The 26,628-nt window shown below is 34.9% G+C and overlaps 1 protein-coding gene and 1 pseudogene across 4 annotated transcripts in view; one reads left to right on the top strand and one right to left on the bottom strand.

The window, feature by feature from the left end:
- LOC105756627 (protein FAM204A pseudogene) overlaps nucleotides 1-6,252 on the bottom strand; it is a 30,771-nt pseudogene extending 24,519 nt beyond the window's left edge.
- SLAIN2 (SLAIN motif family member 2) overlaps nucleotides 1-26,628 on the top strand; it is a 113,807-nt gene that overhangs the window by 39,114 nt on the left and 48,065 nt on the right. For 3 of the 4 annotated variants that reach the window (XM_004382917.3, XM_023737377.1, XM_023737379.1), the window contains exons 2-6: nucleotides 7,973-8,121; nucleotides 12,160-12,324; nucleotides 14,616-14,777; nucleotides 18,275-18,634; nucleotides 19,097-19,234. In XM_004382917.3, the coding sequence (XP_004382974.1) occupies nucleotides 7,973-8,121; nucleotides 12,160-12,324; nucleotides 14,616-14,777; nucleotides 18,275-18,634; nucleotides 19,097-19,234 (974 nt within the window). Of the gene's footprint in view, nucleotides 1-7,972; nucleotides 8,122-12,159; nucleotides 12,325-14,615; nucleotides 14,778-18,274; nucleotides 18,635-19,096; nucleotides 19,235-20,080; nucleotides 22,449-26,628 lie in introns of those variants that run through there. The other variant, XM_023737378.1, reaches the window with a different exon arrangement.

Here is a 26,628-nt window from a genome sequence, read left to right as displayed (position 1 = left end):
ATTGTGCCTGCAGACGAGCAAATAGCAAAGAAGTACAGCCTGCCTGCTCAGACATAACCAAATAAAATAAAAAATCAAGATGAAACAATCAAAACTACAATCAGTGTATGAGGAAAATAACTACTGAATGTCTCAAAGACGGCAGACAATATCAAAATGTATAAAAAAAAACAGGACAGAATGGTTCTAGTAAGCATCTGAAATAAAACACCAGGTGACTTTCCAGGAGAAGAAAAGACACTAAAACTACCTGATAGGGAATTCAAATCTCTAATATTCAGAGCTATGCAAGAGTTGAAGCAAAAAGCAGACAAAAATCAGGAAAAACTAGACAAATTCTTAGAAAAGGCAGACAAGTTCATGGAGAATACAGACCAAAAAAAATGAAAGAATTTAAGAAAATAATACAGGAAAAAATGCCAAAGTAAATTCACAACTAGAAATCATATAAAAACAACAATTAGAAATTCAAAAGATAAACTAGAAGATTTCAGAAATGAACAGTGTCATAGAAGTGCTGAGGAGCAGGTCTGAGACAATGGAAGACAGAATCAATGAAATTGAAGACAAACACTTGGATACAACTCAGAGGAAAAATCAGAAAAAAGAATGAAGAAAAATGAAGAAACCCTGAGAATTATGTGGCATACAGTCAAAAGCAAAAATCTGCAAGTAATCAGAGTTCCAGAACAGGGAGAGAAAACAGAAAACACGGAGAGGATCATTGAAGAACTGCTGACAGAAAACTTCCCCAATATCATGAAAGATGAAAAGCTGACCATCCAAGAAGCTCAGTGAAGCCCATATAGGATAGACCCCAAAAGAAAATCACCAAGGCATATCATAATCACACTCACTAAAAGCCAAGACAAAGAATCCTGAGAGCAGCTCAAGAAAAATGAAAAGTCACATACAGAGGAGAAACAATAAGACTAAGCTCAGATTATTCGGCAGAAACCATGCAGGCAAGAAGGCAATGGGATGACATATATAAAACCTTGAAAGAAAAAAATTGCCAGCCAAGAATAATATATGCTGCAAAACTCTCATTCAGATATGATGGTGAAATTAGGACATTTTCAAGATAAACAGAAATTAAGGGACTATGTAAAAACCAAAACAAATTTATAAGAATTATTAAAGGGAGTCCTTTGGTCTGAGAACAAACAATATAAGATCACAGGCTGAATCTAGGATGCAAGATCAGATACAAACCTAGGAAGTGAACTCTCAAGGAATATCCAAAACCAAAAGAATTACAACAGAGAACCAGAGAAGTTAATCTGTAAATGACAGTAACATCAGAACAATAAAAGGGGATAAACAGTGTAGGTATAGAACCTTCTAATGGAGAGGAAAGCAAGGCGATAAACCAAGTAATAATAAACTGGTCAAACCTAGGAAGATAAGGGTAAATTTCAAGGTAACCACAAAGAAAGGTAGCAAACCTACTCATAGAAATAAAGAGGAAAAACATAATAAAGTCTCAGTAGAAACAAAATCTACAAAAACAAAAGAAATGAAAAAAAATCCACAAACAAAAGGAATTCATCACAGGAGAGTAAGAAGAACAAAGAAAAAATCAGCACCACAGAAAAAAGCACTACAAAATGACAGCAATAAACTCACACTTATTAATAATTACACCGAATGTAAATGGCCTAAAGGCACCCATAAAGAGACAGAGAGTGACAGAATGGATTAAAAAAAAACAGGATCCATCAATATGCTCTCTACAAGAGACACACCTTAGAAACAAAGATGTGAATTATTAAAAATCAAAGGATGGAAAAAATATATCAAGCAAACAGCTACCAAAAAGGAGCAGGAGTGGCAATACTAATCTCAGATATAATAGACTTTAAAACAAAATCTACCATAAAAGACAAATAAGGACGCTATATAGTGATTAAAAGGACGATCCATCATGAAGACATAACCATATTAAACATCTATGAACCCAATAACAGAGCTCCCAAATACATAAAAGAAACTCTAGCAGCACTGAAAAAAGAAATTGACAGTTCTACAGTAATAGTGGGAGATTTCAACACACCACTCTCAGTAAAGGACAGAAAATCTAGAAACAAACTCAGCAAAGATACAGAGACCTAAAGGGCACAATCAGCCAACTTGACCTCATAGATATATTCAGTACATTCCACCCAACAGCTGCAAATTGCACATTCTTTTCCAATGCACATGGAACGTTCTCCAGAATAGACCACATCTTAAGCCACAGAGCAACCCTCAACAAAATCCAAAACATTGAGATAATGCAAGGTATCTTCTCTGACCACAACGCCATCAAGGTAGAAATTAACAAAGGGAGTAATACTAAACAGACAGTAGATAAGTGGTGACTTTGGTGAAGCGTAAGACAGCACACAATACTGGGGAAGCCAGCACAACTCGTACAAGGAAAGGTCATGGAAGCTCTGTAGACACATCCAAACTCCTTGAGGGACCAAATTGCTGGGCTGAGGGCTGTGGGGACCATGGTCTTGGGGAAAGTCTAGCTCAATTGGCATAACATAGTTTATAAAGACAATGTTCTGCATTCTACCTTGTTGAGTAGTGTCTGGGGTCTTAAAAGCCTGTGAGCAGCCGTCTAAGATACTCCACTGGTCTCAACCCTTCAGGAGCAAGGGAGAATGAAGAGAACAAGATAAAAAGATTAGTCCAAAGAACTAATGGAACACAACTGCCACAGCCTCCAGCAGACAGTCCATGACAACTAGATGGTGCCTGGCTACCACCACTTACTGTTCTGACAGAGATCACAGCAGAGGGTCCCGGACAGAGCTGGAGAAAAATGTGGAACAAAATCCTAACTCGCAACAAAAGACCAGACTTAACTGGCCTGACAGAGACTGGAGAAACCCTGAGAGTATGGCCCCTGGACACCCTTTTATCTCAGTAATAACTTCACTCCCAAGGTTCACCATTCAGCCAAAGATTATACAGCCCCATAAAACAAAACAAGGCTAATGGGGCACAACAGTCCAGGGGCAAGGACTAGAAGGCAGGAAAGGAGAGGAAGGCTGATAATAGGGAACCCACGGTCGAGCAGGGAGAGTGTTGACATGTCGTGGGATTGTTAACCAGTGTCATAAAACAATATGTGTACTGTTTAATGAGAATCTATTCTGTAAACCTTCATTTAAAGTACAAGAAAAAAAAATTTTTTAAAGTGTGTATTAGTATACATAACACGTACATAAAGATTGCCTCTTGCTTTGCAGCTGTGGCCGCAGTTTGCAGAGCTTGGTTTAGTTTGATAGTCTCGGTCTTCCTAATGCCTTTTCTGAACAAGAAGCGACTCAGTTTCTGATTGATGCACTTTAGCTTGGTTGGACTATAGCTATTACTTCCCAACAATACTTAACTATACCTCAGCACTTGAAATTTTACTTTGATATGTCTTTTAAAGCCATAATTTCCAGCTTCAGTTTTGTTGACACCCCAAGGAATATCAAAATTGTTTTGATTCACTTATCCATTCCATAACGTATAGAGATTAGAGTTTAATAGCAGTTACCAAGGGCAGGAGTGGTGTGAGGAGGCAGAGAATCATTGTTTTGGTAGCATTGAGTGTTTGTTTATGGGGATGGAAAATTTGTTGTGGGATATTGGTGATGGTTGGACAATAGGAGTGATGTAATTGGTTTTTTTGTTTATTTGAAAAATGTTGAATTGGCATTGTGTTCTCTGTATTTTTACAACAATAAAAAAAATATATTAAAATAAACCTGTGCCATACCAGAATTGGAGTAAAGAGAGTCATGAAATGAAAATGGGAGCATAGAATATCATAGTCTCTAAAAGTGTTGGGAATGACTGCTTTAAGAGCTCTCTTTAGTGTGCTCTGCTTGCTCTGCCCTGTTGTTTGATTTGCCATGTTGTTTTTATGTTCTGCTGTTATATTTGTCTTATGTACTGCTGTTATAGTTGTATATGTATATATAATTTCCACGTATCTTACCCTGCAACTACTGTCACTTCATTGCTTCTAAGCTGTTTGGTTCTCTTCTGACACTTTGTTAATGAATTTGCCTTACTAATAATTATCATTGTTATTGTAATAGGTGCCCTGGTGGCACAGTGGTTAAGCACTCGGCTACTAACCAAAAGGTTGGCAGTTCAAACCCACCAGCCTTTCCATGGGAGAAAGATGTAACAGTCTGCTTTTGTAAAGATTTACCACCTTGGAAACTCTATGGGGCAGTTCTGCTCTGTCCTGTGGGTTGCAATGAGTCAGAATTGACTCAGCGGCAGTGGGGTTATTATTGGTAATTCTAATGACATTCCTCCAAAAACCAGAAAGGTATGTTTATTCTTATAAGTATAGTATTATGTGCCTTTTAGTTAGTAGACCAAATATAATTGGAAAATGGCAGTATGGTCAGTCTAAAACTTCAAAAAGACTTACAGTATAGATGAAGGTTTTTTTTTTTCCAGCTGAGTTTTGACTTTAGTTGTAATAGTGGAATTAATTATAATTTTGTATCTTTCGGTGGTGAGCTATGAGTGAAGATCGACACGATTGAAACAGGTTTTGTTTTTTTTTAAGGCTTGGAAGAAGAGAGCAGGGAACATTGAGGCCATTAGAATGATTACTATATGAAGTCTTTAACTCAAGGATCTTTTGTATTCTTTTTAAACAATGATTTAAAACAAACAAACCCACTGCCATCCAGTCAATGCTGACTCGTAGCGACCATATAACAGAGTAGAACTGCTCCATAGGGTTTCCAAGGAGTGGCTGTGGATTCGAACTGCCGACCTTTTGGTTAGCAGCCGTAGCTCACTGTAACTCTTAACCACTGTGCCACCACAGGTATTAGGCAGTAAAGTATAGTAACTAAGAGCACAGGCTCTGGAGCAATCCAAGTTTTGCTACTTAATAGCTATGAACAAATTATTTAATCTCACTGTGTGTTCCTCACCTCATCTATAAAATGAAGATTATGATAAAAACCTATCTCATAGGTTTGTCGTGAAGATTGAAAGAGTTAGTATATTTAAAATACTGAAACAGTGGCTGGTATGTAGTAAACACTTGATGAAATATAAAGAACAACAACAAATATTATTATTGCTACAATGACTGAGAAAGCTAATTAAATCATTATAAAACATTTGATCCTAATAATGGTTTAGAATTAGGAAATTATATTTATTTGTGGGTAAAACCAAAGACACTTTTATTAATGAAAGTTTAAAAAAAAAAACCTTAAAATTACAAAATAAAAATAAAATATAACCTCAAAATGGCTACTTTGATCTTATTTACTTTGGTATATTTAATTTTTTCATATTACATTTTTAAACATTGTAATCATGGTTTTTTATTCAGTGTTGATTCAGATGCAGATATTTGAGCATCTGTAAATGCCAATCACTGTGCCAGGGATTGTGCATTGAACTGTGTGAAGACAAATAGAAACCTTACATCCATTAGCATGCTCTCCTCCTTGCTCTTCTCCCCATTCACTCTCCCATTCCGTGGTAACCACTAGTCTACTTTCTATCTCTATATTTTTTGTCTATTCTGGAAATTTCATGTAAGTGGTATCATACAGTGTATGGTCTTTTGTAACTTCCTTCTTTTACTTAGCATAATGTTTTTGAGTTCATCCATGTTATATCCTTTTTATATCTCTAACATTTTTTTAAGTGTCTCTTTTCAAATTATAAATACCAACTCAGAAAATTCAAACAGGACACATAAATAAAGTAGAAAGTAAGTCTCCTGTAATGAGAATGGGGGTTAGTGCCATTGACAAAAATAGGAGAGATACTATGGGAGACTCAAGGGGAATTCATGGAAGGTAAAGAGGACGGTGATGTTTTAGTCTAATTGATTTTGAAATGTTGGTGTTTTATTCATTGAGTTTATAATAGTTTCTGTATTTTTAAAGATACCAATAAGTACCTTCCACCTCTTTAAAAACAGCTTTATTGAGATAAAATTTATGTACCATAAAATATATCCACTTTAATTGTTCAGTTCAGTGAATTTAGTGTGGTTATAACAATCACACCATCACTACAATGTAATTTTGGAACATTTATATCACCCTAAAAAGAAACTTCATCCCTCTTGCTGCCTCCAGCCCTAGGCAACCACTAATACATTTTCTATCTCTATATATTTGCCTTTTTTGTACATTTCATGTAAATGGAATACAATACGTATTTTGTGTCTAGCTTCTTTTCCTGAGCATAATGTTTTTGAGGCTTACCCATATTCCTTGGACTTTTCTTAAAATGATAAAGTTTTATAGCCAACAGTAGAGGAACGTATTAAGTAACATGGGAGTTGTGTGGGTAAATTGCATGAAACCAGTGAGCGTAAGGGAATGTTATATATTGAAAGAGTGGTGACAGTATCGTGAAGTGTTTGTATTAATGTTTATTACTTATGAGTAATGTTTATTACTTATGAGAAATATAGAGGTTTAGTTTGTTAAACATTTGCTAACTTAGGGAATCAATATATAATAGTTACCACATTTTTTTAAGGGGGGGTGCTGAGGTAGGATTTGATGTGGAACATTTACAGTACTAAAGTTGGAAAGAGAATGAAGCCCATTGGTTTCATTTTCATTTTAAGTTGTTAATTATTTCATAGAGATTCTGTTTCAGTATTTTTGTCCAAATGAATAGGGATTGTGCACTAGAAAAATGGTTAGTAGCCTTGACTGTCTTGATCAGAGCTCAATAATGCATGTGAATGACAGATCTAAATTATAGATCCCAGTGCTGTCAAGTTGATTCCCTCTCATAGTGATCCTGTGGGACAGAGTAGAACTGCCCAATAGGGTTTCCAAGGCTATAATTACAGAAGTACACTGCCACAGCTGATGGGTTTTGAACCTTCAACCTTTCGGTTAGCAGTCGAGCTCTTAACCACTGCGCCACCAGGACTCTTTTTAAGTTATAGATAGGGGAGGAGAAAAAAAAGGGATGGATGATGTATATTTTGCCACTTTGAAAGTAGTTTGTTCTGGTGCTGTAGCGATATATGTAAATATTTGCACCAGAACAGCACTTCATTTTATTGCCCTAACTTGATTAATGTAAAACGTGAAATTGTAACTCCTTGCTTTATTGAGACATTTAAGTATATAGATATGCTGAAGTATAAAATTCCACTTAAAGTGTCTTAATTTGAAGAAAACAGCCTGTTAAAAAATCAAGTATGTATATTTTTCATACGAAGTCATACTTGAAATAAACTAGTATCAGTTGACATAATCTGGGCTAATTTTAGGAAAAATTATAAAGTAGGAAATTTAAGTACACACACACCTTCTGCTCATCTTTTTTCTGTATACATTTTCTAGGAGCTTATAAAATACTGCCGCTTTCTTCTCTTCTGAAACTGAAGTACTTCATAAATTTATCCACCTTAAATTTTTAAGGATTTAAAGTATTGCTCTTCCTAGATGTATTATCATTTGAAAAGAGAATTACAGAGAGGGTACTGCTTGACTAAAAAGAATGAATCACTAATGGTAGATTTTATGTGAGTTTGTAGCTGGAGGGGAGATAGGAGGTAGAGAGGAAGGTTTTTATCTCCCCGTTCTACCCTAGACTAGCCCTAATGATAGAGCTGTTTTTAAGAGTTAAGTCAGGTATTACTGAAAATAAAATAAACTTGTAAATACAAACATTTCCTCACAGTTTTAGTAATGAGAGTGAAAGGGAAAAATAAGACAGACTTTAGGAATGGACAGTTGGCCTCATTTTAGTTCGTTTGATATTTGAGGTTTGAGTCAAATTGTTTATATTAGAGAATCATTTACTCCCTGTGCACTAAGTAAATATAGGTGATTTTAAACACTCTCTGTCACTCTAACTCTCCGCCCCCCCCCTTAAATTCACCTGCAAGATCCCTGTTTTAGAATACTGTGCTTAATAATGATTGTTACCCTTTTATTTTTGTTGTTTTGTTTTCTTCTAGGCTTTACTCATCACCAAAGAAAAAACTGACACCAATGCAGAAATCAGTTAGTCCATTAGTTTGGTGCAGGCAAGTTTTGGATTACCCAAGTCCTGATGTTGAATGTGCTAAAAAGTCTCTTATCCACAAACTTGATCAAACTATGTCAGGTATGTCTATAATTTTACTTGTAAATTCATCCCTTTGCTTTCTTTAATCAAAAAATAGATAAATGTTGAGTGATATATTTTTAAGAAGGCAATTCCTTACTTGGTAGCATTTTTCAAATCTCATTTTGCATACCACCATGAGAGTTTTTGCCATGTGCACATACCCCTGTCTTATTGTTTACTTAACAATTTGTTTTAAATCTCCTCACTTCTTATGTAGCCTCATCCTAAGGAGTAATACCTATGAAATAATGTCGTCTCTGTGATTGTTTTTTTCTAATACAAGTTAAAACAAATGGGTATTAAAATAAATGTTTGCCTCGTATCATCTAAAATCATCTCACATATGACACTTTGAAGAAACTCTAATATGGTAGAAAGATGTGGCTTTGAGAACCAAAGAGGCCTAGCACTTTATTGCTGTGTGACTTTGAGCATTCTTCAACTTCTGTGAGCTCAGTTTTGTCATGAGAGTGATGAACCTTGAAAAGTTAATATTAAGTTTTTTAATATATTTTCATATTAACATAATAAATGATGTTGTTGTACCTAGCACTTTTTCTGGCACATAGTAGATACTTGGCGTATTAATATCACTTTCTTGTTAGTTTTTTTTTTGTTTGTTTTACACGACATTTTAGGTTTAAATTGGTTTTATGCTTTTTGTGTAATACTGTTCACAAAGCTGACAAAATGTGTCTGTGGCTACTTACGGCATTTAATGAAGCAAGCCAGTATGAATAGAAACATAAGAATGTTATTATTGACCCTTTCTTAGAATTTTCTCAGTCTCTTTTAAGAATGTTACTGTTTTCTGGAATAATCATGTAGTAAGGCTCAATGCATGATTAGTAATCCTAAATAGGTTTTTTGGTGTTTTTTTTTTTTTTTTGTCATTGGTTTGTTTAGAGTTTACTTAACAGCCATGTACTTAAAATTGCTTATTTTGACTTTATCATCGAAATAATATGTTCTCTAGTTAAAATTTAAGCTGAAAATGGTCAGGGAGGCAGAGGGGAGGAGACTAGCTATACAGTGAGGTTGGCATAAGTATAGTTTATGTTTGATTGGCTAGTTATACAGGTATACTGGCAAAGTGTAATTTATCTTTGGTTGCTGTAAGGAGTAATGGTTATTTCTGCACATAACTTACAGGATGTGATTACAGAGTTTCTGAATCTTAGTCTGTTTTGACACTAAAGTCTTAACTTTTCCTGAGTAGAGAGTCCTTTTGAAGGAATTGCCTTTATGTGATGGTGTTTATGGGATACATGATGAGAACAAACACTGTATCTACACTCATGGAGTTTCTCATATAATAGTGGAAACATATTAATACAAATAATCTTTATAACTGGTGATATATAATAAAGGAATGGTATACTGTGTTTAAAGGTTTGAGAAGTAGGAATTCCCTTCAGGAAATAATACTTGACCTGAGTCCTGAAGATTAAAAAAAAAAATGTAAGTTTGCTAAAAGGGGAGGGAGAAAGAGGGAGTACAGCATTCCAGTTAGAGAGAACTGGTTAGAGAGGAACTAGGACAAGCGAGGGTAGCTGGAATAGAAAGAGTAAGGAAGGGAGACATGTGAGATAAGGCCAGAAAGATATGAGCCAGACTATGCATGGCCTTATAGGCCTATTAAAGATTTTGAGCAATGGAAAGATATTGAAGGGTTTTATTCAGGGGTGCAGTGCGGGGGGAGCAGGGGGTGGAGATGATATGATTTGTATTTTCGTAAAGTCATTCTGGCTGCAGTATGTAGAGTAAGTTGGAGAGGGCCAAGAGTGAAGGTAGGATGTTTTTGAGAGGGGTTGATGAGGATAACGGGGTTGTATGTGAGTGAGGGGTGGGTAAAAGGGTAGTAGTGGAGATGGAAAGATGTGAAAGTACAAGTAGGGGGACCAAATATGCGGAAACAAGGGAGAAGAAAGTGTCAACAATAATTTCTAGGTTTTCAGCTTGTATGACAGGATATGTTATTATCATTCTGAGATAGAGATCCTAGAAGATAATTAGGTTTTAGGGGGAAGATCATGAGTTTGGATTTGGACATGTTGACTCTGGGTTCCCTTTGCCATAACCAAGGGACACATTAAGTGGGCAGTATATGTAGGTCTGAAGCTCAGAGGTAGGCTTACGATTGGGCATAAAAATATGAGGAGTCTTTGCATATAGATAATAATTGATGTCATGAGTATGAATGCGATTTCTCTGAGAAGGAATATGATATAAAGTGAAAAGATAAAAGAGCTGAAGACTTGAAATGCTAGTGATAATTAACCAAGTAAAAGGGAATAAGCTTCAGAGGAGACCTACAAGGAGCAAAGAGATACGAAAAAATTAGCAACCCCGTTTCTGATTAGGTCTATATTCCCGTGATCATGCTACATACTAAGTATTTATAAAATGTGATGTTTTGCGTCGTGATGATATGTATAAAATTCAACTTACTATGCTGTCCATCCTACTACACTATCCAACTAAATGGAAAACACATGTTCCTCTTTGCTGAATCACTGCTCTGCCTTTAGGCAAACCAGAAACCTCAGAATAATCTCTGGTCTTTTTTTTTTTTTTACTGTAGCAATCCTTTTAAGTTTTTAATATCACCTCTCCCTCCTTTTTTTTTTTTTTAAACTTGTAATTACCTTTACTGCCTAGTTCAATCTAGCCTACTCAGTATCAAAATTTCCATCAATTTTTTTTTTTTCTAAACTGATTGAGTCATATCAAACTCTTGCTCAAAAATCACTAATGGCTTTGTCATTACTACTAAACAAGATTGAGATTTCTGGGCATGGTGTTTCCAGCCTTCCATGACCTGGCCCCAGCTGAGTTTTTCTGTTTTGTCCCTCACCTTGTGCTTTACCATACTAGATTACTCACTCTTATTCTCGGAATACGCCATGCACGTCAAGACACTGTTTTTGTTCATGTTTTAAACACAGGTGAAAGCACGTACTTTCCCCACTTTCAGTGGCTTATCAAATTGCCACTCATTCTCTCAAGACTGCTCCAATACCTCTCCTTCCAAAAAGCCTACTTAGTTTCTCTCAGTTGGAATGAATTACTCCTGTCTCTTCATTGCCACCACCCTTTGCACTTTTATAATAGTACTAATTTCATTCTGCCTTAGAACTGTTGTTGTTTCTGCCTACTCTCTGTAAGCCTTTTGAGAGAAAGCACCCTGTCATATTTGTTTATATATTTTACACAATGCTTTGCCCATTATCATAAATATTTATGGACTGAATTTAAGCGGTGGGTTATAGAATAGGGTAAGAGGAAATACTGTTTGAGTATTAATTTTTCTTTTTTATAATTGCATTTGATATCTTAACCTTACTTTTGTACTGTGTGTATAATTTTATATGCATAACACAGCTTTCTTTTAAAAAAAAAAAACATTCTTCCATATTTTGACATTGCCTTGGCTTAAACAGTCAAGCATAACGTTTGTGAGGCTGGCGCAGAACCAGGCAGTGTTTCGTTCTATCGTACATAGGGTTGCTATGAGTCGAAACTGACTTGACGGTACCTAACAACAACAAATAGTCACTGTTGCTTTACTTTTTCAAAAATCTGAACTTTGGAAAGGCTATTTTTAAAACATATTATTTCATAGTTTTTGAAAGTAATACATGTTCGTTTTAGAAAAATGAGAAGATACAAATATGTTATGAATCCATTTTATTTTTTAAAGGCCACTAATGGTTGATACAATTATGAAAGAATAAACTTTCCAACAAGATGGAAGTGAATTTAGTGCCTAATAATCTGTTTAAGAAATATTCTTCATATGATGTTATTTTTGTTGTTTGGTTTATATACTGTTTATTTGCATAATACAGTTTAAGAGAATGGAAACAGTTTTATAGATTATTAGTATATATTTTTCCTACTGCCATTAGAATGCTTATTTAAATCAAGATAGATAATGACTTAATGAATTTCCTAATATGAAAACTTTTGAAACAAAATGTTAACCATATCTCAGTTATTAAATGTGATTTTTCCCCCTTCTCATTAATACAGCTCTCAAGAGGCAGAATTTATATAACAATCCTTTCAACTCTGTGAGTTATACAAGCCCTTACAGTCCAAATGCAAGTAGCCCATATAGCAGTGGTTTTAATTCTCCGTCCTCAACCCCAGTGCGCCCTCCTATAGTCAAACAACTTATACTTCCTGGAAATTCAGGTAAGAGGGAAACAGAATGGAGTTATTAAGGAATGGTTTTTAACATACTGTCTTACCTCAGAAGAGAATTTATTCATCAGTAGTTCAGGTTCATTTTATTTATAAACTTTTCATTAGTTAGAATAAATATCATTAAGGAGCTTCTTTGCACCAGATACTTTACTAAGAACTAGAAGTACAAAGATAAGCCAGTGTGTTACAGCCACAAAAATTTTTTTAAAGTAGTGTGTACTTAGATTTTTAAAAAATCTGGCTGGATTAAGTAGGGTCACAACCTTGATTGTTTTAATCAATAGATACCTATCGAGCAGCCTGCTTGGGTTGTAAGAACTGTAAAGTGAAAATTTTTTATGGGAATTTTGATTAAAAAATTTTGATTAAAAAAAAGAAAAAAACCACACCAAACCTGTTGCCGTTGAGTTGATTCTGACTCATAGCGACTGGATCCCTGGTGGCACAGTAGTTAAGCTTTGATACAGCAGTTAAATAATAGTGTAAGGCTATACGTGAATGTGCCAAAAGAGCGATTGTTGTTAGTTGTTGTCGAGTAAATACCGACTTACGGGAACCCTGTGTGTGCAGAGTAGAACTGCTCTACAGGGTTCTCAAGGCTGTGACCTTTCGGAAGCAGGTTGGCAGGCAGGTCTGTCTTCCAAGACATCTCTGGGTGGGTTTGATCTGCCAACCTTTCAGATAGTGGTCAAGCTTTTAACCTGTTGCATCAAGTCAATTCCGACTCATAGCTACCGAGGCTGTAATCTTTATGGAAGTAGACTCACACATCTTTCTCCCATGGAGTGGCTGGTGAGTTTTAACCACTGACCTTTTGGTTAGCAGCAATGCGCTTAACCAGCTGTGCCACCAGGGCTCCTTAGTCAAGCTCCTAGAAGCCATAAATGATACGGGAGGGACAGATTGCTGTGAACTGGAGAAAGAATGTTCTGCTTTGGTTCTGTGACTGAGACTGTTACTCTGTAGCTTACTCTTCTTTGGGATTCACTCATTCAGTTACCTTTTTGCTGCTGTTGTTGTTAGGGCTAATTATAGCTTCTTTAACATTAAGGTATTATTAACCACTTCACATTTTTGTCCTGTGTACTCCTAGTCTAATGACTTCATTGACCCTGCCCTTTGCTTTGTATATAGGTTATTTGCTACTTATTTCACCTATCACTAAATCACACTAAAAAGTTTCATTTGCAATATTTGTTTAAAATAAAAAAAATTGATTCAGGTGCTGTTTGCGACTGAACTTGTAGTACGTTTCCTATCATGTGTATGCTTTATTTTTCATCCTCTCCTGTGCCTTTTATATTGGAGCTGACTTACAATGAAAAATTCTGGGAAATAAGTGTTTTAAATAAACGTGTGTTAGAAATACTAGTGACAGTGTTAAGGTTTTATTTTTGTTCTCTAGAAGTTAGTGATCTGATGGAAGCATTTTCTTAGAAACAAGTTAGACTTCTGATGGAAGCATTTTCTTAGAAACAAGTTAGACTTTTGGATGCAGTTATCCTTTATTCTTCTGACCTGTCTTCTGTACCCCTTTAAGTTTAGAATGACAAAGTACTTTTTAAAATCTAGTTATTTTCTTCATCCTATTTTTTGTACTTCACTACTAAACTTCTGAGAACTCCTTGGCTCTCCATTACTAGTTTGGCAAAGGAATTTTGTAAACATAGCATAATGTAGGAGCCTAGTGTTCTTTTTTTGGTTTGTTCCTGCATCTCTTAGGAATCCTAATTTTCCTCAAATTATAGTTTTCTTGTTTAGGAAAAGTAGATGCTTTTATTCAGGGAAAAGATGATGATATTTGTTAATGACTGTGAATTTGAGGGGAGAAAACTGCATCATAAATCAATCTATAGTGAAATTTAACTGGCTATCTTGTAAAAGTTGAAATCTTCTAATATCTAGTTATTATCTGCCAGGCACTGTGTTGAAAACTTAATTTTTTCATAAAAGAACAGATAAATTATAGTTAAATGAAATTGTCTTTTATATTTATGCTATCGTGTATGAATAAGGCATCTCTATAGCTGTAACAGGAGCCCTGGTGGTACAGTGGTTAAGACCGCAGCTGCTAACCAAAAGGTCAGCAATTTGAATCCACTAGCCGCTCCTTGGAAACTCTGTGGGTTTTGGCTTTTGTATAGCTTTAATAAGGTCAGTTTTTAAGTTTAATATTTGGGAATTTTACAAATAGAAAAGACAATAATAACCGAATGAAAGAATATCGTTAATTATAACAGTTTATTCAATTTTTGTTTGAAATTTTTTTCTCTTTTAAGGTAATTTGAAAAGTTTATCAGACAGAAATCCTCCACTCAGTCCTCAGTCCTCTATAGATAGTGAGTTAAGTGCTTCAGAATTAGATGAAGATTCAATTGGATCCAATTATAAGCTAAATGATGTAACCGATGTGCAGATTCTAGCTCGGATGCAGGAAGAAAGTAAGTACTTCAGTTCTTAAAAGTTGAGCTATTTTACTGCCGCATAATTTTGTTGTATTAAATATGGCTTAGAAAGTATTGTGGGAATAGAATGCAGTGAGAGTAGAAATGCTGAAATAAACATTTCAGAGCCTTATTCAAATGTACAGAGAAGCTTATTAACTTGTTTTCAGAGTCCATGTTACATACAGCAGTTGGCTGTGTGAGGGAGAAGGGAAAGACATATTCTATTTCTGTGACTAATAATTATACCCTGTGCCTTACTGTGCACTGGAACTCCCTAGTGCTGTCTGTATTTTTTAGTGCAGACCAGTGTTTCTCAATCTTTTTTTCGTTATTGGCCCCAAAGGAGCCTTTTAGATTTTTTTCGCCATTCTCGCCCCTCTGCCAATGAAATTTTATTACCACAGATGTACTATATATGTATTTATTTACATATCACAAACCATTATGATATCTAAGATTTTTTTACACCTCAAGCACCAATTTTTTCCCACTTAGGGGAGAGTATTGCCCCTGCTTAGAATGCACTGCGTAGACTATAGAAAAAGACCTTTATGAGAAAATTGCAGTTTGTAACATTAAATTAAAAAAAGCATACGATGGTGCTTTTTTTGTTTGTTTTTGTTAAGAATATACAGAGCAAAACATACACCAGTTCAACTGATTCTACATGTACAATTCAGTGATGTTGATTACATTCCTCGAGTTGTACAGCCATTCTTACCCTCTCTTTCAGAGTTATTCTTCCCCCCTTAACATTAACTCACTACCCCCTAAGGTTTCTATCTAATCTTTTTAGTTTAAGGTTTAAAGATTATGTCAGGGCAGTAGTTTCAGGGATTTATCTAGCCTTCATGGCTCCAGAAAGTCTGGAGTCCATGAGAATTTGAAATTCTGTTTTGCGTTTTCTCTCTTTTGATCAGGATTCTTCTATAGAATCTTTGATCAAAATGTTCAGTAATGGTAGCCAGGCACCATCCAGTTCTTCTGGTCTCATGGCAAAGATGGCAGTTGTTCACAGAGGCAATTAGCCACACATTCCGTATCCTCCTCCTATTTCCTGACTCTCCTTCTCCTCTGTTGCTCCAGGTGAATAGAGACTGATTGTCGTGGCTTGGATGGCTGCTTGCAAACTTTTAAGACCTTAGGCACTATGCAGCCAACTAGGAGGTAGAACAGAAGCACTAAACACATTATTAGGCCAGTTAACTGGGATGTCCCATGAAACCATGACCTTAAACCTCCAAACCAAGGAACAAAATCCCGTGACGTGGTGATTGTACATAAGCAGCCTCAGCAGCTACTCTTTTTTTTTTTTTTTTTTGGTCATTGTTGTAAATATGTCTGTCATACTATCTGATGGTGCTTTGCTAAGTGGTTCTTGAAACTTTTTAAGTTATAGACACCTTTGAGAATCCAATGAAAGTTATGGCCCCTGTCATCCCCTATATGTAAATATGTGCAACATTTTTCATATTGTTTCAAGGTTTCTGGATGCCCTGGCTGTCATCTGAATGTAAAACGGTGCTGATGGTATTATTATTGCCTATGTGTTTTATTATGAGGTGCCGTTGCTTAGCTGTGAAGTAACACTTTCTTTAAAGTGATCCCTTTTAACCTTTACGATGAAAACATTCTTCAGATACACATTTCGGAGTCTTGGCAATTGACTGAGCATATAGAACATTGCTGTCATTTAGTTCAAAAACTTTATATTGTTTGTATACATAATAGGCCCTTTCTTAAATGTAAATATGTAGTAAGTTTTATGAAACTGTAACATTAAGAACTGTAGAATGTTTCTTACTTTGCTGATTGATTTCCCATTTCCATGCAGCTTCCCCTGGAGATAGAAAGACTCAGTGCTTTCTTTATTTATCTTTAGCCTTAGAAACTAGTGATATAGTAACCCTTTCTTTTGTAATTTTTTTTAACTGCTTATTGAAATTGTGCTATTTTCAGCTAGTGGGGCTAGTTATTGTCATAGATATGAAAGGAAAATAAAGATGCTGCCTAACTCTATACCTTAGAATAAACTCACACATTTCTTCTTTGAACTCTGACTTTTTGGACTCCAGTGTTTTGTTGGAAGCTCAACCAACTTTTTGGTGTAACTTTTACACTGTGTTTTGGTAACCAATAATGGAAATTTTAGTGTTTCAGTAATCCTTTCTAAGCCATCCACATGCGTGAATATTTCTTTTCCTGGAGAATAAAAAAAGATGTTAAAAATGTATGTGATACCTCCTTGAAAATGGCAGCTTTTTTTTTAAGAGATAATTTTCTTTTTTACAATATTGTTTCTCCAGTTTTTTGTAACAATTAGAAATGTAGAATTAAAGATTTGTGAAGAATCCTAGAGGTTGCACGGTCAAATGTCTTCATTTTTAAGATAAGGAACAGAAAATCTCATAGTGGTTGTGATTTCCTTAGGATCCTCTTGTTAGTAGAGAGCCTGCATTGGAATCTGGGTTTTTGTTTTCTAAAACAATGCTCATTTCACTGGTCTGTTGTCTTTTGTTAGGTGACTTTAGTGCCATGTTTGCTATAGCTAGGCAACTTGCCAGTTGCTACAGTGGTTCCCAAACCTGAATGAAGGATTAGGTGAGCCCCAGTAATCTGTAGTTTTAAAGACACTCATTATCCACTAGTTTAGGGAACCATGTTGCTAGCACTTTTCTATATATGAATGCTTAAAAGTTTGAGTACTAATTTGTAACAGATCTTTTTGACTAGACTCTGCCAATAGCTAGCAAGACTTGCTCAAACCTAACTCTGTACTTTTTTTTTGAATTATAGTTTGTTTCCTCATTGAATATATTATGTATCGACATTTGTTTTTGTTCCAGAAGCTTCTATACTATTCGAAGGGCTCCCAAGGTTGCTTGGGTGTTTCTGGAGGTATCAACTGACATTAGGAGATTCCTTTAAAATTCTTACTTGAAGTCTTAGAATTTGTTTGTTTTATTGAAATCTCTTGGGTTATGAAGCAATTGAAATTTTATCTATACTCAAATCTTAAATTCCTAAGAGTGGGATAGAAGTTTCCTTGTCACTTTGTCATCTCCCTGAGTAAGATTAATTCAAGGATTAAGTATCCAAGGAGTTTATTCAGTCACTCACATTTTCTTTTCACTAGTTGGACCGTAATTGTTTTCCCTCAATATTCCTTAATGTTGGTCTCAAATTTGGATTACTGTCTTTAGTAGAACTACTTTTAAATTTGTGGTTCTACCTGATAATATAGATTTGATATTTAAGAAGAAATTTTGAAATTGGACAAAGGTTTATAGAATTTCATTCAATTTAAAATAACCTTCAGGTGTAATTTATTAATCATTGTATGGAGGATGTCTAAGATGCCTTAAGTGGAAAGGAAATTTTCCTTTATACCCTATTTGAATTTCTCAATGACGATCTTTTATTTTTAAAATTTAAAAATATTAAAATGTTTCAAAATACAATTAAAGAAATAACAAATTCACTATTGCCAGGTCTCCGGCAAGAATATGCAGCCACCACATCTCGGCGCAGTTCTGGTTCATCTTGCAATTCTACAAGACGGGGTACTTTTAGTGATCAGGAACTTGATGCGCAAAGTTTAGATGATGAAGATGACAATATGCATCATGCAGTATACCCTGCTGTTAACAGGTTTTCACCATCACCACGCAATTCACCTCGACCGTCACCTAAGCAGTCACCCAGAAATTCACCTCGTTCACGATCTCCGGCTCGGGGAATGGAATATAGTAGAGTATCCCCACAGCCTATGATTAGCCGCTTACAGCAACCTCGCCTTTCACTTCAAGGCCATCCTGCAGATTTACAGACAAGCAATGTTAAAAATGAAGGTAAAACCTAGCAGATTTTACTTACGATTAGAATGTTCCTGGGACAAAACTGTTGTATTTTAGTATGCAGGTAACACACGCTTGGCCAAGGTTTTGTATTTTGGATAAGTCGATCAAGAATTTAGTCAAGTTTACAGTTTTATTAAGGGTGAGTCAATACAAAAATTAAGGAGAAAATGAATTTAGTTTTACCTGGTTATCTTGCTTTACTAATGAAGTGATCTGTATTTAGATTTTTATTTAAATTAATAATTTATGGTTATTTTTAAATGTTCTCTTACTCTACCCATTTACAGAATCAGGATTGAGGGTTTTTTTAAATTTTTAATAAGTACTTCCTGTTATCTTTTCTAAAATATGCCAAATATTTCATTAAAAAACTTGATTTTTGAATGCTAATAGTTTAATTCTTTCTCCATCTGGAAGAATACTTTGTATTTTTAATTGATTCTGTTGTTACAGAAAAACTAAGACGCAGTCTTCCAAACCTGTCCCGAACATCTACTACACAAGTTGACTCAGTGAAAAGCAGCAGAAGTGATTCAAATTTTCAAGTGCCAAATGGAGGAATACCTCGCATGCAACCTCAGGCTTCAGCCAGTAAGTATCTTCCTTATGCTTTCATGTACCAGTTACTTAAAAATAAACATTATAGATATTAATTTTATGCTAAATAGCTGTATTAAAAATGAAGCTCCTAACCTATAGCTGTAGTATTAAACTATAGCTATAGTAAAATTTAGTGCTTATTAATCCCAGTATATTATCCAAAATATATTTTCCTTCGTAGGTACTTAACTTTTCTTTAATAACCTCCACTTTTAAAATACCTAAAAGTTTGTTTTATTGTCATGTATTTTTAGAGTGTATCATGATCAACATAAGCAATTCATTATTCAAACCTGTTATATATTAAATCTATTACCAAAGTTGGATTTTTCTAGCTCCTTTTTTCTTTCCAAAACAAAACTAAACCGTAAGAACTCTTGGCTAATCTAACTTTATTTCCACATCTGTTGATGTTAAATATTTGGTTTTAATTTGATTTATTTTCTGTTTCAGATAAGAATATTTTTATGAAAAAATGTAATATTGAGTCAATATGGACATCAGATTAATTCATAATCCTATCCTGATTAAAATTTGAGATAGTAAATTGCCGGAAACCATCATTCTTTAAGAATCAATCAAGATTTCTCTATTTAAATTGTCTTTTGAAGAATTAAATTAATGCTTAGAGTTAACATTAAAGTCTTACATCAACAGAGGGGATGGTTTTGGAAATATTAAAGAAACAAATACATGTAGATCATATTTTTTACTAAGTTCTGGTGATCAAACAGATACTAAACTATGGATGCAGCAGGTCTTTCTAAATGGATGAAATGTTTTTCATATTCATTTATTATTATTCATAATAAATATGAGTTTCTGTTTTATGACAAGTAATGTGCTCATTTGCAACAAGTAAAGATTACAGCCAAGAGAACCCTGTGGAGCAGTTCTACTCTCTAATACATGGGGTCACCATGAGTCGGAATCAACTCAACACAGTGAGTTTGGTTATTTTTGGTTAGTACTATGTAGTAGTAGGGATTTCTACAATAACACAAATATACATTTTTAAAAACTTCGCATTCTGCGTTACTTTACATTAAAAACGACAGAATTTTTGGGAAAAATAGCGCTAGGACAGACCACTTAAAATGCAGGCAGCTTTCTTAACAGAGCATTAATGAAAACAATGATGATCCTATAAAAATACTAGCACGTTTAAAGGCATGTTAAGTTCTTAATGAATTAAGAAAAAAATAACTCCAGCAAATATAGGACTTCATTTTTTTAAAAACATTGAAGGTAGCTTAATTGAAAGGAAGCACTGAGGCAGCTAAATTAAGGAGACGTATGGTGGCGTAGTGGTTATGAGCTTGGCTGTTAACTAAAAGGTCAGCAGTTCGAATCCACCAGCTGCTCCTTGGAAACCATATCGGTTTCTCTTCTATAGGGTTGCTGTGAGTCAGAATTGACCCAACAGCATTGGGGTTGGTTTAAGTTTTTTGGATACAACATAGGGATCAAAGAGAATCAATCATGCAGTAAGAACTTCTAAGACAGAGCACATGGCCAAACTGAGCCAAGAAGAAGCGATATGGCAGTAGATGGGCATTACTCTACAAAGTGATTTTAAAAAGAATTGAACATTCAAAAATTATTACTCGTTAAGATGTGTAAGAGAATATAGTCAAGTCAATTTTAAAAGAACTATTACAGTTATTTCTATCATGCTTAATATGTACCCTGTGTCCCACAGCTTACATCAATCCTGTAGTTTAAATCACCCAGATTCTTTGTACCAAGTTACCACCCATGGTTGAAATGGTAGCAAAGATGTGTTCCTTCATCTTCCCAAGGCTGTGAGGAAGAAATGATACAGACATGAGGTTATTGACTATTTGTTCATTTGTAACTTGGTGACCAAGTAATAAAATTTTGAAAGCATTAAGTCCTTTTTTAATTTCCATGCATTTGTCCTCAGCTTTATTGTGTTTAGCTGACTTTATGTACTTTATGTTAAGCTGCTGTTACTTGGTGGCTCAAAAATTAACAGGCTAGGGAAACACGTTTGAACCAAGTCGACATCTGTGATATACTGACAAGTTTTGCTTATTTACCAGTTGCATATGATATTCATATGATGGAAATGCACATTCTACTGTATCTTATATGAATAATCTTATTTAATCCTCAGAACAATTATATGAAGTAGGAACAGTTATTAACACATTGTATAAATTAGGGAAGTGAAGCTGTGAATGGTTAAATATCAAAAATATGGTCATATAGTCAGCTTGTAACTGGCAGATTGGAATTCAAACCAACGTTGACCCTGCTCAAGAGCTTAAGTCCCCCTAGGGAGATTTGTTACATCCATGGTTTAGTATCAAAGGCATTAAACATAGATAGTATTTCTGTATTTTCTAAGATTTAATACTATATTTTAAAGTACTGTGGGAAATTTTTTGTAGAAGTTATATACCCCATTTATTCAGTTGGATATATGCAAAAAAAAATTTTTTTTGTACCAAATTGGATATTAAAGCTCATATTCCAGATTACGTGTGATTATTATTGTGAACTGTATAATTAAGACTGCCATTATGATATTCATTGTGATACTAATAAATAGGATAGAAAACAATGATTCACAGAATTTTTTAAATGAAAGTAAGGATAGAATTTGTTGTCCTTGAGATGATGAGTGATAAATATTATGCCTTTTAAACCTGCAAATTAAGGTTAATTTGATACTTAAGAATATCCAGTTTCTGGTTGGTTTTTTTTTTTTTCCCCCCCCTGGTATATTTGGATGAAACAAAAAGCAATCCATAATGTGTTAATACAACAGGAAAGAAAAATTAAATTGTTAGGAAGATTAAATAAAACACTCACATGTATTATAAACCATGCTTTTATAGCATATGCACAGATAATACAAACCATCGTTTGTATTGAGCTTTCAAAGGTGTTTTCCTACTTAGTTTGAATTTTATATTCAAACTTTTTCGTGATATATCGCCAAACAGATTTCCAGCTCTTTGTTAAAACCACTTGTAGCTGTATCTTTACTCTTTACTTCATTGCATTACTCTCAGTACCAACTCGTTACACGAGGTTGTTCCCTCAGCCCTTCATTTGTGCTCTTGATTTGAACACTTATAGTGGTGCAGTGGTTAAGCGCTTGGCTGCTAACCGAAAAGTTGGTGGTTCTAACCCACCCAGCGGCTCCTCAGGAGAAAGACCTGGTGATCTGCTCCTGTAAAGATTACAGCCCAGAAAACCCTATGGGGCAGTTCTGCTCTGTCATATGGGGTTGCTATGAGTTGAAAATCGACTCGATGGCACCTAACAACAAGCATCTCAAAGCTTTATGGAAATGAAAAATAATTTCTCACAAAAACAGGAAAAAGGAAAAGGTTGGAAACCTAGGATAAAAATTTTAATGACATAAAAATGTATTGTCCATATCTTAAACTTTTTACAAAGTAGCAGAATTACCAGTTGTATAATCAACTGCCGATTCACTAGAAATTTTTTTCTGTAGACAATTATTTTTCTTTTTTCTTCAAAAGTTGATAATTCAGGAAAATATATAGGGAAAACTTAAGTAATGGAATTCTAATCACTAATTTTAAATGGAAAATATATATGCAGTTTAATAATGATGTATTTCAATATTTGAATAAGGTACAGGCAGAGAAGAAAAGTATTATCCTTTTTTCAATTGAATGTACTTTTTTTATATTTGCAAGTGTATTGAGGCTTATTTATAATTAAAATGTCAGAAACATGTACTTTGTTTTAGTGTAGAATCACACTGTTCTCAAAAATGTATTTGGAAAGTAGTAAATCCAGAATATTAGCAAATTTAAAACTTAATAAAGTTTATTTTATGCAGATAGTTAAAGATTTTTAACAGTGTATTAAGCAAAGAATATTAAGCTATCCATTTTTCTTGCAATTTTCACTTACGTCTTTGATACATAAAAATGTATATATGTAAATGTTCTTTTAATTAGTGTACATATATTTTCATATTAGCCTTCCTATTTTGATATGTAACTATATACAAATATTATTGGAATAGCAAGCTTTGTACATTTTTATATGAATTGGTATTTTTTACTTTTTGTATAAACTTGTTAGTGTAATAGATGCTGCATTTTGTTTTCTTTTAAATATTTTTCCAGCTCTTAAGTGGTAACGCTTTGGTTCTCACTTGCTAGTCTGCATGAACCTAACTTTGCAAGGTTGCTGTTATTTCCACCTAAGGGATCACTTCTTTTGCCTTGTTACTATGCCATTCACTATTTTTATATGCTTATTTGCTGTGGCTGCATTATTGTGGATGCTGGCATTCAGATATCACCGTTATGAGAATTCTAATGTATTTTCATTGTTAGAACTACTACCAATTTTAGGGTTTTATATGTGGAAAAGTGAGTAACTTAAAAAGTTTAAGAAAACCAGAGCGCTGCAGAGGTCATGGATACGTGTTTTTTTCTCAATTTCTTCAAGTAAAGGAAGGAATATTTGTCAAGAGCTGAGTTTTTCAAAAGACTAATGTCTTGCTTTCTGAAACTACTAGACCACAGGTTTAGTTAGAAAGTTTTGTCTTCAGAAAAATCTTGGAATTATTGGTTCAGAAACAAGGAAAGGGAAGAAAAAAAGCCCAAGACAATCTACTGATTAAAAAAAAAAAAAAAAAGTACTCAAAATTTGGTTAGTATTGTAACACTTTTAAAGTACTTTCACGTTATTATCATTTGAACCTCACAACAACCCATTTCTTATTTTTATAAAAGGGAGCAAAGATCGTATAAATTACATGAATTGTAGAAGATCACTAAAAAAGTGGCAAAACGAAGACCCATCTCTTCCCTGAGTTTCCTGATTTCCTCCCCATCATTGTTTGCACTATATCATGCTGACCTAACTGCAGATGAGTAGGCATTTTGGAAAAGATTCTTGGGTTACTACATTGGAGCATGATTTGGGATTGGAACTAAATGCTTTTGTTCCACAAAGAGTAAAATAATTCAGTGTTATCTATTTGTTTACATTTTGTCAATGGAAGAATGTTTTTGCATAGGTTGCAGAGTATGCACGTAGGATCAATATTCAACTATGGACCTCTCACTGAGGAGGGAGGGCATCCTGGGCAGTCGTCAGCTTATGCATAGACAGATTGCACTGAGGCCCATCCGGAAGGAAGTCTCATTCAGATTTCACTTAATACTAAAACACTGAAAGGTCACACTTGAATTTTACGTAATTCTGAAACATGAAATAAATGTCATGATAAGTATGTGCAGTGGGTCATCTAAGAATGAAACATTTGTAGAACATCTATTTAAGGATAAGTAGTGCAGTGATGTTATACATACGGTCACCACGAGTTGGAGCCAACTGGATGGCAACTCACAACATCAGCAGTGCAGTGATGTTAGGTCAGTTATCTAATCACAAGATTTTTTAATGTAGTTTTTTGGGACCTTACCCCTGATAGAATTTTGATTGAATACATCTGGAGTGGAAACCCAAAATCACGTTTTTTGGAAGTGTCTCAACTGATTCTGGGGTTTAGACCCCAGCTGTGGAGGATCTTGAATGCTTAGTTGAGATCTTTAGATTTTATCCAGTAGTCAGTCACTTATGTGTTTCTTAATATTCAACAGATATTTATTGGGTGTCTGTTATGTTCTAAGCACTGGGAATATAAATTTGAGGGAGACAGGCTGTGCCCTCATAGTAGAGAGTGATAGTCAAGAGCTTCATGGGGAACACGGGAGAGGCATTAAACTCAGCAGTGTGAAGGGATTTTCAGGAAATACATTAAAAGATATGTTAGCCAGCACTATAGGAGCTTATATGAGTTGCCACATGAAGAAAAGAGGGACAAGTTTTCTTTACAGTGGCATCCATAATGAAAAGTATTGAGAATGGAACCCCAGTTATAGTGGTTTTGTATGATGAAAGTGCAGGGTGCAGGATGGGTGAAGGAGTGGGTGCAATGATAATGGGTGAGGTTTGAGATGTAGATGGGGGACAGATTGTGAGAGTTTTTCAGTATCATTTTAAGGAGTTTGAATTTCATCCTGTAAGCTTGAGGAGCCTGGGTAGGCTTTTGATCAGATTAATTCATAGAAAGTTCACTCTGATAGCAATGGGTTAAAGTTGAGAAAGACTAGAATCCGTTTAGAAGGCTGTTGCCTAATCCAAGTGAGAAAAAAAGATAACGATCAAAGGCAGTGGTAGAAAATATGTGACTTGGTAATACTGAGAAGAATACAGGTAGAGAGGGAAGGAGGATTAAAGGATGGCTCTGAATGAAAATCTGTAAGCAAGAAAAGATTTTAAACAAATGTCATGGGGGGAGGGGGCAGCAGGGAGCATTTTACCTAGCAGTAATTAGCATTCATTCTCAGTGGCTTTGCTAGTATTTGGCATCTAGAGAAGATTATTTTTAACAATTCCCCTTTATATGATAAAATTGTGTTCAATAATAATTATGAAATGAAATGAGTTATAGCCAGAAAAAAAAATTCTTTTGTCAAACTTTGTGTTTTATAATTGTGTCAGTAAAAAATAAATAAAATCAACATTACAGCACTAAAATAATAATAATAATAATGGGTTAATACTTTTTAACTACATTGATCATTTTTTTAAAAAAGGAAAAATATGTGTTTACATATTGGTCTGTCATAATACTGAACATTAGTTTTAACTTGTGCAGATTTGTCAGTAACTTCCTCAGAATTGATCTTTGCATATTCAGGCTCAATATACACTATAGCCAGGTTTATCAATCTGTCTTCACTCATAGTCAATTGAAAAACACAGTCTTTTTAATTTCAAAAGTCTCCCGGCCTGGGTCTGGGGACCAAGCTTTCAGGGGACATCTAGGTCAATTGGCATAACAAAGTTTATTAAGAAAATGTTCTGCATCCTACTTTGGTGAGTGGCATCTGGGGTCTTAAAAGCTAGTGAGCGGCCATCTAAGATGCATCAGTTGGTCCCAACCCACCTGGAGTAGAGGAGAATGAAGAACACCAAAGACACAAGGAAACTATTAGCTGAGGAGACAGAAAGGGGCCACATAAACCAGAGACTGCATCAGCCTGAGACCAGAAGAAGTAGATGGTGCCCTGCTACCACCAATGACTGCCCTGACAGGGAACACAACAGAGAGTCCCTGATGGAGTAGAAGAAAAGTGGGGTGCAGAACTCAAATTCTAGTAAAAAGCCCAGATTTAATGGTCTGACTGAGACTAGAGGGACTCCAGAAAGCGTGGCTCCCAGACTCTCTGTCGACCCAGAAGTAAAACCATTCCCGAAGCCAACTCTTCAGACAAAGATTAGACTGGACTATGGGACATAAAATGATACTCATGAAGAGAGTGCTTCTTAGCTCAAGTAGGTACGTGAGACTA

Source organism: Trichechus manatus, unplaced genomic scaffold (genome assembly GCF_000243295.1).
Source record: "Trichechus manatus latirostris isolate Lorelei unplaced genomic scaffold, TriManLat1.0 scaffold00101, whole genome shotgun sequence".
In the NCBI taxonomy this organism is placed as follows: Eukaryota; Metazoa; Chordata; class Mammalia; order Sirenia; family Trichechidae; genus Trichechus; species Trichechus manatus.
This window is presented reverse-complemented; position numbering and strand designations above follow the sequence as displayed.